Consider the following 12,712-nt stretch of genomic DNA (forward strand, 5'->3'; position numbering starts at 1 on the left):
GCTGTACTTTTCTTGTAAGTCTAACATGTAGGTATGGGAATTTGGGAAGTACCCAAGAAGTACAGGCTAATGAGAGCAAGTTATTAATACAGATTGTGCTGGCTATCAGAATAAACACTAGGAGTGTTAAGTTTGAGTTCATAAACTGTTTCTAGGGATCTGGTCGTCTAAGCATGCCACAACACTTGGGAATGCCTACCTGTCAGAGCCAGGCTGAGCCACAGCTGGGCCTCCTCACGCTTTGTGGGGATGCTTTTGGGGAATTATCTATGGGAGTTTCTGAATCTTTGCCATTTTGGGCTGCTTCCCCCTGTCAGCCAGGAAGTGCCTCCAAAAATGCAAACAAGGCTTTAAAAAGGGTAATTTTGGTCAGATCGGACATGTCATTAATCCTGAGGCAAATAGAAATGATTTGGGGGTTACTTGCCTTTTCCACCCTCCCCCCCATTGTCAGCAGGTTGCCTGCCTGCACCTCCTGATCCCCCCATGCCAAGTAAAGCACGCCGCACTCTGAGCTCCCCCCAGAGCACCTGTCACCTGCATCGGGGCTGGCTGCCTCACCTCCTTATACCTTGCCGCCTCTTAGGATGAAGTCCTTGACGATGTGCTCCTTAGCCTGCTTCCATATCCTTCACACAAGGGCCACAGAGTCAGGCGCTGGCAGAGCATGCAGTGGGCCCTTCATGTGCAGGCGACTGGCATTGGTTAATATAATGGCATGATCCTACCACCCCAGGTGTGTGCTTATAAATAGGATAAATATTAGGGAACAGAAGCGTTAGGTTAATGATAATTATGCATCATTTATTTGCAAATTAAGTAACCTGCTCAGGAAAAGTCACCCCCTGTTTCTCTCTCTGTGGGCATCCCACTCTCATTCGCCACCTTCTTCAGTCTCCTTTTGGCTTCAGGGACACCCCTCTTTCCTGGATCTTTAGTTTCAGTTCATTTTTGGGATGTGTGTAGAGATTTTTTTAGTACATTTTGTTCAGTCTGCTAAAGCCTGAGAATTTAGTTTCAATCATGGTCGTAACGTGAAGTGAACCGCTTCCTTCATATTTATGAGGTTTATATTTTATGATTTATTTTCAGATGTTATTGACAGTATTTCTGATTTTGTCTAGGGTCTTGCAGATTTGCTTCTCATTATCTTGAGGGAATAATTTGCCTTTGATATTATTTAATTTATAACATGATTGTAGGTGATTTATGGTGAGCATGGGAAGAAGAACAGCTTTGCACTGTGCATTTGTCAGCCCTGGGAAGGAGACCCACCACACGCTTCTGTAATGGAAATCAGACCCTTGGAGGGTGAGGGCTGATGGCCAAGTGTTGGCTTGCTGGGGTTCATTCTTTTGCCTGCCTGTCTGGCAAAATGAAAGTTTAAAAACTGGACACACAACAGTGTATGTTTTTACTATTAAAAAACATATTGATAAGGTGCCAGGATACAGTTTCAGAGTATTTCTGACTGGGACTCAACGATGGTTTGAAACAGTGGCAGGCTATTCTAAACAGTCAGCAGTGGCTTCCTCTGTCTGTCAGAGGACAGACCCTTTGTTTGGGGGAGGAGGGTGGGTCACTTAGCCGGGCTCTCTAGTCTTGCAGGTGTAATTCCCACAAGGTGAGGGGCTGAGACCAAGTCTACTCGGAATGGGAGAGGGTCCCCCATCTTCCATGCAGACTGGGAGGCAAGGGTTGGGGGCCCTGGTGCTGGGGATGAGATGATCAAACATAAGTACAGAAGCCAGTTGACATGGATAGCTCTTTTTCAACTCAAACGACACATATATGCTTTCACTCTCGCGAGGTGGAGGACGAATGGTGCCTCTGTCGTAGGCAAAGGGGGCTTTAACTGGAAGCCTGGCTAACCCAGGGGTACCTCTAGGCCTCACTTGTTTGAATTCTGCCCTTAGGGGTCTTAAAACATGACCTCTGCTCGTTGGGGAAGGTCCGGGATTTGGAAAGGGGTGTCGTGCGTGGCCTCACACTGAGGAGGCGCAGGCTCTGTTTGGTAAGCCAGATGGTCTAGGCCCTCTCCTCGTTCACGTCCTGCTGTCAGCCATGCTTTTGGCAAAGCCTTCCACACATCCTGCACTCCGGTCTCACCCCTCTCTGCAGAGAGAGGACGTGGTGCGAGTCCGTTTCTAAGCTGGAATCGTGGGGATTCTGCACAAGGACTGAGCCCCAGGAAGGCATCCTTCTGTGGCCACTGAGAAGCACGTGGGTTCATTCCTGTTGCGGAGCTGGAGGTTTCCTTACACCTGGTCCTGCGCAGCGAAGCTGTAGATGCACCTGGGCGCCTGATCGCTGCCTCTGGGGCCTTTGCCTGTGTGCTGCTCTGTGGAGCTGTGGCCTGTGCTGTGACCAGGACATCTCAACAAGGCCGCAAGTTGCCTCTGCCCTGAACCGGCCCAACCTGCAGCTCCCCAGTCCTTCCCGCACTGGCTCCTCTACCGCTTCCTGGTGTCTGTGCCACCCAAGATCCTCCCCTTCCTCAGCCCCGGTTCCTTCCCCTTTCTTGGCTTCTCTGGATTCTTCTCCCTCCACATCTCTGGGGGAAGTAACCTTCCCTGTGGAGCTATCTGACCTGCAAGTGCATCCCCAAATTGACTTTCCCAGATGTTCCCATCAAAGACCATCTTGTAGCTTTTTGTTATTCTGTATGTCTGTCCTTCCAGGACCTCCCCTACAGCCTTCTCCTTCCAGTACTGCCTGCGTCTCTCTCTGGAAAGACTTGTTTGTTCTTGTCCCGCGTGCCTTTGAGCCAGCCACCTCCTCTCCTCCGGTCTCTCACCCTCTTCCCTACTCCCTCCTTGGAAACCTCCCCCAACCTACCTGCTCACGGCTGCTCCTCCAGCACTTGGCGGACGGCTGGGCCTGGTGGTCCAGGCCCCGGCTGTGGGCTGACCCCTGCTCTACCATCTCCCCGGGGCTGTTTCACCTCTCTGGGCCTGGGCCCTGCCCTGTAGAGTGGAGGGGATCCTAGTAGCCTGGTGCCTGGGGGGTGTGACCTGCCCAGGGCAGTGCCCAGCACTGGGCATGGCCAACTTGCAAGCAAGCGGCGTTGATGGATCACCTGCCGCCTTGATACAGCAAACCTTTGGCTGATCCAACCGAAATTTGTAAAGCTGTTTTCACTGAGGCTGTTACTAAGACTGTGATGTCAAACGTACTGGGATTTGTTCTTTTCAAATGAAAATGGTGATGACTTCCGCATTGTCCTGATGTCACCCTGTTTGCCCGGCTTGGGCGGAGTCCACTCAGGAAGTGGGAGAGTAACTCTTGACTCACTGAGGTATCTGGTTTTCCTCAGACACCTGGCACTGAGAACCAAGAACTTTCCAAAGAATCTCCCAGTTTTGTTCCTCAGATGGACGTTCTGTTTCTTGACTTTTGTCATGAGGCTTAATTAACTCATGTCTCTCTCTCTTTTCTTTCAGTCTGCAACTGTATCCGACGGTGGTAAGTCACAATTTCTAATGTATATTTTTATTTTTTTGATGAAGTGTTCAAACTGTGAAAGTGTATTTGCCATTGACTCACTCAAAAAAGATATTTTCTTTGCCTTTCCCCATCCCCGTGGGGGAGGGTTTTAGTCAGGGCTAATTTGTGGGGGGAGCTTTCAGTCGCTCCCAGGTGGCCGAGACATGTGTTCTGGAAGCTGTGTGTTGCAGAGATGTTATGAATCTGGGCTTTGGTGGGATGGAGCGAGCGCCTGTAGTCTCCGGGGCGTTGGGCTGCAGCACACCCTATTGCATATCTGCACCGGACAGGTTAGAACATGCTGTCCCTCATGGTGTAACCAGCTTTTAGACCAGCAAGTGAAGATTTCTTGCTCTTGCTGAATGTGAGCAATTCTGGAAATTCAAGTGAGACTCTCAGTTCTAAATTTCCCTTTATTAGGAAATGTGTAGGTGAATTGAGAGTTGTGGAATGAAGAGGAATCAAAAACTTTCTTTCATCTTTAAATAATTTTGTGCATGGGAATTCTTTTAAAGGAACCGATCCAAAAAGGAAATGGCCAGAGGTGTCTTATTTCACTTAAGGTTTCTCTGATGTAACTCTTATCATTTTAGTTCAATAATTTTTTAAAAACTCTCCAAAATGATTTGGAAAGTTTCTTCCAAATGTTCCTTGTTTCTTATAATACTCATAAAAGTCCTTATGCTCACACATTTTGTTTTGTTTTGTTTTACATGTTTCTAATTAATCTGTTTTTGTGGTTTTTTGAGAGTTGAATTTTATAATTTATTCAAAAGTATCAGCACTTTATTTTCTTTTATGTGCTGGCTGTGGGTCTGAGGTACAGAGGACAGCAGACCCGCTGGAGCTGGAAGGGGGACGGGGCTCGAGGCCACCCTCTTAGTGTGAGTTACAGAGAAACCAAGTGTGGTTTTCTCCACCCTTTCTGTTGTCCCACACTCCGACTTCAGCCCAGAGCCGTAGAGAGGGTTCTTGTAAATGAGGCTGCAGAGCTGGAGCCCTCCCGCGGCAGTCCGTCCGTCCGTCCGTCTGTGGGAAGTGTGGAGGGAGTGAGTCTTGAGTTACAAACATGCTGAGACCTGAGAGATCCTAAAGTTTATGTTTGGGGATTTGTTTTTTTTAATGAAAGGAATTATGTTACCTGTTTTATATATAATGAAAATCATGTCATTTAATCATTCTTAAGCTGGAAGTGGGAAAAACTTACTTAATGAAAAGAAATAGGACTTGTAACCAAACCCAGGATAAAAGTGAGTGGGTTTTTATAATATTCTATTCATGTTTACCCTTTCAACTGTGTTCTAATTTATCTTTTCTAATAGAAGACATTAATTTCTGCAGGAAATTTATAAATTTCAGTTTATTTAATATGTTCAATTTAATCATAAATATTAAGCTTTATTCATCTATGAAATTTTCTTCTGTCACCAATAAATGCAGGAACTCCAGGGAGTTTTATCACATGGTCTATTTTATAATTTTTAAAAAAACTGAACTTCCCAGGTGTGGGAAGCCCCTGACTCACAGCCCTGTGTGTCTAAGGAAGTGGTGTCCTGGCTGGTGGCGGGGGTTCCCCTTCCCCTGCGGGGGCTTTCCGCCCTGCTGGTCCCTCCTTCTCTTCTCTTCTGCAGACCCTGGTGCCACTGGGGACGGGCCCTTCGCCCTGAGAGTCCCTTGGTGGCACGGGGGAGGGAGGAAGTCGCTATTTCATGAGCACGCCCTGGATTCCAGGAGCTGCACCAGACGGCACATATGTGTTTTATTTAATTCTTTTCATGCTTTTATTGTTTTTCCACCTTCAGTTTCTTTTCTGATCATAAGAAGAAAAGTTATTTAATTTGCATGTTAGTTCTAGGAGGTATATATTATATTCCGCCATCTTTACAGATAAAGACACTGAGGCAGAAAGAGAGTGAATTGACCAGGGTCGCATGGGCACCAAGCTAGGAGGCTGGATTCAGACTTGGAGGTCTGCCTGACGCCAGAGCCCGTGGAGGGAAGCCCCCTGGCTGCTGAGGCTCACGGTGCTCGCTTCCTACCCCATCTTACCCGATAGCCCCAGCTCTAGCCCTGGACCCTCCAGTTCCTGACCCCTGCTTCCTGAATGCCTCATGCAGAAAGAGGAGACCCCATTTCTGCCTGCCCTTCCCAGCTGTGATAGGAGCTTCTTCAGAGGATCCAGGCGGAAACTCAGAATGTGTTTCCACACAGATGATTTTATATTCCTGTAGTACAGGAGGTTCAGGCTCCAAGGGGGCCTGGCACTCCAGCAGCACACGGTTTCTTTGGGAAAAAGGCGTCCCAAGCTCCGGGCAGTGACTCAGGAGCCAGCTTTGGAAAGTACCCTGTCCACAAATTGGGCTGATCCCCACCTAGTCATCCAGCCTGGCTCTGGTGATTAATAAATCACTCACTCAGAAATATTTTGTGCTCAGTTAACCTAGTCAGATAATTTGGACTCATTTAACTGTGGTATTCCATTTCAAATATTATACTTTTATTATGTATGTTCTCACCATAAAGTTTTGTGGCTTTATTTTAAGGAAGTTGGACAATGCTATTTTTGCAATCTTTGTCAACTTGAAGTGTGTTTTTTCACTTTCTCAGAAGGAGAGGGGCCCATACTGACTGCTCCCCGTAGCCGGAGAGCACCCTGTGAAGGAAGGAGCAGAGGTCAGTCTCTGGGGGGGCAAACCAGGACCCGGGCGGGGAGGTCCAGGGTGCAAATTCTGCCTCAAGAGAAGAAAGAACATTCTAGCAGTATAGAGAGGCTTAAAAATGTACTAATCTGCCTTGTGGGGAATTATTCAAACAGTTATTCATACCGAGTACCCACAGCATTCAAACACAAGTGTGAGGAGGTTGTGGCAGGAGACTGGTAGGAAATAAGACCTTCCAATGTTGATGGCAGAGAGGGCCTTCCAATTCTCTGCTTCTGGAGTTTTGCACAATGCAGCTTTATTTAATAAAAGTTTATTCTCATATTTTCTTCCTTTTTTTTTTTTTTTAACTCTGTGCTAAGCAGCTTTGCCAGGATTCCCGCTCCCACCCAACTCAGACATCCTTGAAAGGCCAGGATGTTTTCTGCCATTGCTGGATGCGTCTTTTGAAGTTGAGAAGTCAGGAGTGTCAGGGAGCATTCACGTAAACGCCCACATCCACAGGCACATGTCAGGCTGTGACCGTGGAGAAAGTCAGCGAAGGAACTTGGCTCTTGCTTCTGGGTCTGTGACACGTCCATGCAACACCTCCTCTTTGGCTGCTTCTTCAACACTCCAACTTAACTTGTCCCACCTTGCTCTCGGCTTACCCCTCCAAGCGTGCTGGTCCCAGAGTTTCCCGTCCTATAGGATCACGTCTGTGTCCATGTCTGTGACCTTCCTTTCCTCAGTCTCTGCCTCCTGGGCCCACGAGGCTGCAGCCTCTCCCCTGCTCTCTTCGCCTAAACTCCTGCCCCTTTGTGGTTTGCTCCTCACCTAACCCCTAACCTGGGCCCCGCCTGCTGCCTGCTCACAGCTGTCCGTGGGGTGTGTTAGCACCCCAGCACTCCCTCCCACCCTGGTCTCCTGTGACCTCTCAGGCACACAGGGTCTCCGGTGGTCTCACACAGTGCCGTCCTGCTGCCGGCATGCTCTCCCCGTTGTGGCAGCCCCTCAGAGAAGCCTATGCTGACCCCGCCCCTTATTCTGAGTATCAGCCCTGCTTCATTTCCTTCCAACGCTCCTCACAAGGTCCCGCGTACAAGGTCCCGCGTTTTTTTTTTTGTGAGGAGATCAGCCCTGTGCTAACATCCGCCAATCCTCCTCTTTTTTTGCTGAGGAAGGCGGCCCTGGGCTAACATCTGTGCCCATCTTCCTCCACTTTATATGGGACGCCGCCACAGCATGGCTTGCCAAGCAGTGCGTCGGCGCGCGCCCGGGATCCGAACCAGCGAACCCCAGGCCGCCGCAGCGGAGCACGCGCACTTAACCGCTTGCGCCACCAGGCCGGCCCCACAAGGTCCCGCGTTTTAATTATTTATCTGTCACTGGTTTTGTCTGCTCCCAGCATCCACTAGAAAGTGGCCACCATGCGGTGGCTTCAGTGTTGTCCTCAGCGCCCTGCAGAGCACTGGCATGCTCTGGATGGCACAAGAAGGATTTCTTGAGTGAATGATTGAATTAAGGCATTTACAGTATGTGCAGACATCAGCCAGAGCATGGGAATAAGACTTGGGTTAGGATAGTGGCTTTCAACGTTTTTCTTTTGTATTAAAACCCTCTCAAAAAGCAAGCAAACAAGCTTAGTCATTTCCCATTCAATAAAATATAAAAGCAGAAATGTCTGGTTGAATTGTGGGGGCTGTGGCCAGCCCGTCTGGTGCTGCTTCTGCCCCCGAGGCCTGAGGACCTGAGCGTGGCTTGGCCTCTTCTTCCGGCGGCAGCCGGCTTCCCCCGGGCAAACGTGGGCAGCTGCTTTTGTCTTTCTCCAGAAGCTGCCGTTGACTACCTCTGATTAACAAGGACAAATATTTTTGAAGTAGATTGTAAACTACATGCGATAAACTAATAAGCAGTAATTTCTTATATTTATGATTATTGTTTTAACATAGAAACTGGGACCTTTTTGAAATCAGAAATAATATCTGAGATAAACGATGTGCATTCTTTAATTCTTGTTTGTTTTCTGAATGGAGATGGCCTTTGATTTTTTTTGTGTGTGTGTGTGTGAGGAAGATCAGCCCTGAGCTAACATCCATGCTAATCCTCCTCTTTTTGCTGAGGAAGACCAGCTCTGAGCTAACATCTATTGCCAATCCTCCTCCTTTTGTTTTTTTTCCCACAAAGCTCCAGTGGATAGTTGTATGTCATAGTTGCACATCCTTCTAGTTGCTGTATGTGGGACGCGGCCTCAGCATGGCCAGAGAAGCAGTGCGTCGGTGCACGCCCGGGATCTGAACCCGGCCTGCCAGTAGCGGAGCGCGCACACTTAACCGCTAAGCCACGGGGCCGGCCCTGGCCTTTGATTTTAAATCTAGTCTCCACCCTGCTTTTCTGTGTCTGCCCTTTCCAATGGAGGGCAACTTAGTCAAGTGATACGGTGTCAGGAAGGTGGCTGGTGGGTGTGTGCCCAGGGGCTGGCAGGCTGGGAAGTGACAGGGAAGGCCGTGCATGGAGCTCCTTGTCACCTGGCAGCGGAAGAGCCCTGACCAGCCAGAGCCTGTGGAGCTGTCCCAGGAACACCGACCTTGGCTTTGTAAACTCTGGGGCCTTGCCCGACCCAGCTCAGTCCTAAGACCTCAGTGGCGGGGAGATGCGGGTCCGTCCGATGGAGACTGGCCACCTGCTAGTTAATTCCTTTGTAACTGGTAGCTAAGACGTTGTGCTAGCAGGTTAGGATCATTGAAGAATTGTAATCAAAGTGGAATGCAACCAAATATGTCTTTTTATGCCAATTATTCTTAAATCACTAAGATTATATCATAAAACTTGGGCCTTGTTTTTTTTTTTTTTTTTTGTGAGGAAGATCAGCCCTGAGCTAACATCCATGCTAATCCTCCTCTTTTTTTTTGCTGAGGAAGACTGGCTCTGAGCTAACGTCTATCGCCAATCCTCCTCCTTTTTATCCCCAAAGCCCCAGTAGATAGTTGTATGTCACAGTTGCACATCCTTCTAGTTGCCGTATGTGGGACGTGGCCTCAGCATGGCCGGAGAAGCGGTGCGTTGGTGCGCACCCGGGATCCGAACCCGGGCTGCTGCCAGCGGAGCGCATGCACTTAACTGCTGAGCCACAGGGCCGGCAAAACTTGGGCCTTGTGAAAGACACCGTCAAAAAGATGGGAGCTGTGGCTCAGGCCACACGTTTTTTTTTTTGTTTGTTTTTGTTTTTAAGATTTTATTTATTTTATTTTTCCCCCAAAGCCCCAGTACATAGTTGTCTGTCATAGCTGCACATCCTTCTAGTTGCTGTACGTGGGACGCGGCCTCAGCATGGCTGGAGGAGTGGTGCCTCGGTGCGCACCCGGGATCCGAACCCGGGCCGCCGGCAGCGGAGCGCACGCACTTAACCGCTAAGCCACGGGGCCGGCCCAGGCCACACGTTCTTGATGGTGCTCAGTACCTGGCCTGTGTGTTCTTCTGACTCACTTCTCTTACCAGTAACTATTTCCTGCGTGAGGACTTCTTTTCTTTCTTTTTTCCTTTTTAAATTACTTTATTTTATTTTTTTCTAGCTTTATTGAGGCATAATTGACAAATAAAAATTGTATGTATCTAAAGTATGTGATGTGATGATTTGATATATGTATACATTGTGAATTGATCACTGCGATCAAGCTACTTGACACATCCCATCACCTCACAGAGTTACCTTTTTTGTGTGTGGTGAAAACGCTTAAAATCGACTCTCTTAGCAAAGTTCAAGTATATAATAGAGTATTATTAGCTATGGTCACCATGCTGTACCTTAGATCCCCAGAACTTATTCATCTGTAGCTGAAACTTTGTATACCTTGACCAACATCTCCCCATGTCCTCCTCCCCCCAGCCCCTGGTAACCACCATTCTACTCTCTGCTTCTATGAGTTTGTCTATTTTAGATTCCACATAGAAGTGAGATCATGCAGTATTTAGCTTTCTGTACCTGGCTGATTTCACCTAGCATAATGTCCTCCAGGTTTATCCACAGTGTCTCAAAGGCAGGATTTCCTTCCTTTTTAAGACCAAATAATATTCCATTATATGTATATACTATAATTTCTTTGTCCATTCATCTGTCGGTAGACAGTTAAGTTGTTTCCATATCTTGGCTATTGTGAATAATGCTGCAGTGAACACGGGAGTACAGATTTCTTTTGAGATCATGATTTCAATTCCTTGGGATAAGTACCCAGAAGTGGAATTGCTGGATCATATGGTAGTTCTATTTGTAATTTTTTTTGTGCATGTGTGAGGAAGATCAGCCCTGAGCTAACATCCATTGCCAATCCTCCTCTTTTTGCTGAGGAAGATTGGCCCTGAGCTAACATCTGTGCCCATCTTCCTTTATTTTGTATGTGGGACACCTGCCACAGCATGGCTTGATAAGCGGTGCACAGGTCTGCATCTGGGATCCGAACCTGCAAACCCCAGGCCACCGAAGCAGAGCGTGTGAACTTAACCACTGTGCCACCAGGCTGGCCCCCTATTTTTAATTTTTTGGGGAACCTCTATACTGTTTTCCACAGTGGCTACACCAATTTACATTCCCACCAACAGTGCACAAGGGTTCCCTTTTCTCCAAATCCTTGCCAACACTTGTTATCTCTTGTCTCTTTGATAATAGCCATTCTAACAGGTGTGAGGTGATAGCTCATTGTGGTTTTGATTTGCATTTCCCTGAAGTTTAGTGATGTTGAGCATCTTTTCATGTACCTGTTGGCCGTTCATATGTCTTCTTTGGAAAAATATCCATTCAAGCCCTTTGCTCATTTTTAATTTGGTTATTTGGTTTTTTGTTATTGAGTTGTATGAGTTCTTTGTATATTTTGGATATTAATTCTTTATCCGGTAGATTTGCACAACTTCTGCAGAAGGATTTCTGACCACTACAAAGCAATTCAGACCTTCATCCCCTGGCATTTTCTGAGTGAGGCTCAGGGGCTAGAAGAGCCTAGTGAGGAGGCCCAGCTGGAGCCGTTGACGGTGAGGACCATGGAGGCCACAGCCCCTCAGAGAGCATATGCTGTGTGCCAGCCCCTGTGCCTGTCATGACATGCTCTGTTTCATTTCCATCTTAATGACCACCCTGGTAGGCAGGTCCAGAGGTCCATCAGCAGGAAAATAGCTGATAAGTCTGGGATACGCACACAATAGAACACTAGGGCGATGAGGCTGTACCTGCCACAACTGCACGCTTTAGCACGGATGCGCCTCAGGGACTGTGCTCGGCGAGAGAAGCCAGACCTCAGAGAGACAGACTGTTGATTCTGTTCATGCCCGAGGCAGGGATGGGGAGGGAGCCGAGGCTCTGAGAGGTAGGGTCGTGCAGAGCGTGGCAGCAGGGGCATGGCCGGAGCAGATGTGCCTGCTCTGAAGCCAGATCTTTCCTCCAAGTCACTGAACCTTTAATAGCCACTTTATTTTAGTTATTTAATAATTGAGGAAAATGACCTTTCTTGGTAAGATTATACATATGCATTATAAATAATTTAAGTAATAAGAAAAGTAAAACAGAAATGGTTAAAAAAAAATCAACTCAAATCCAACATCCCAGAAATAGGTGAACATCTCCCCAGATGTTCATACAGAGAGCGGTTTAGACAGCAGGTCGGAGCCGCGCCAGCAGACGCATCATGTCGTCAGTGCGGGTCAGGTCTCTCACACGGTGTCCCGTCTGGCAGACAGAACCCAGACCCCGTGCCTGGCCGGCCTCTCCCGGACTCTGGCTGCTCGGCTTCCCTGCTGCTCCTGCGCTTCTCAGGTGCTTCCGTCTCTGGAGAGTACAGCTCCGATCCCCGTGGGAAGCGTGGACAGCAGCTCCTCCACACTTTCTCCCCGCTCTGTTCCCATCCCTCCCAGGTCCGTCGTCCAGTCGTCACAGGTTGCATTTCGCTGGCAGAGGTGTAACTGTGGCTTCCTAACCAGAACGTCGCCCCACCCCATGTGAGCCGCAGATCTGCATTAAATGGAGGACGGAAGGCTCACCCTCAGTGCTTTTACCGACTCTCCCTTCTCAGGGTCTTTCCTTGGACTCCCCAGGGAGGTTTCTAAGAGCCCACAGGTTGTTCTGATTCTCCTGTTTCTGCTTCTTTGAGAGAGCCAGTCAGTTCTCATTGTACTCAAGGCAATTTGGTTGTACGTCTTTTTACTGTGTCATCAACTTGATTTTCAGACGTATCTCGCCTCTTTTTTACTTTTTATTGGTTCTGTAATAGTATTGATTTTGTCCTCAGTTTATTTTGTCAGCTCTGCATTCTCCCCTTTCTCTCATAGAACATGAAGAATTTTCAAGTTCTTTAGGCTGTGTTTTCTTCCACACCAGACTTTGTGTTTGCCTTTTCGTGTTATATACCTTCTTGTATCCATCCATCCACCCACCCAGCCACCCCGCTTACATTCACCCACTGTCAGTTCATCCTCCCGCCTACGGATGTCAGCAGTCCCGGGGCCCTGATCTCTGGGCTTTCCGGTGCTGACCTTCTCGAGCCCAGAGAGGCCGCAGCACTGAGTCCTCTGTGTCCTTCCTGCCTGAGCCGCGATCCTCAGTG

General features: G+C 48.2%; 1 protein-coding gene across 9 annotated transcripts in view; it reads left to right on the top strand.

The window, feature by feature from the left end:
• RGS12 (regulator of G protein signaling 12) overlaps positions 1–12,712 on the top strand; it is a 131,729-nt gene that overhangs the window by 68,704 nt on the left and 50,313 nt on the right. For all 9 annotated transcript variants that reach the window (XM_087434846.1, XM_087434851.1, XM_087434849.1 and 6 more), the window contains one exon: positions 3,444–3,465. In XM_087434846.1, coding sequence (XP_087290972.1) covers positions 3,444–3,465 — 22 coding nt within the window. The remainder of the gene's footprint in view (positions 1–3,443; positions 3,466–12,712) is intronic.

The sequence above is a fragment of the Ceratotherium simum genome, chromosome 8, assembly GCF_057802395.1.
Source record: "Ceratotherium simum simum isolate JZ-2026a chromosome 8, ASM5780239v1, whole genome shotgun sequence".
In the NCBI taxonomy this organism is placed as follows: Eukaryota; Metazoa; Chordata; class Mammalia; order Perissodactyla; family Rhinocerotidae; genus Ceratotherium; species Ceratotherium simum.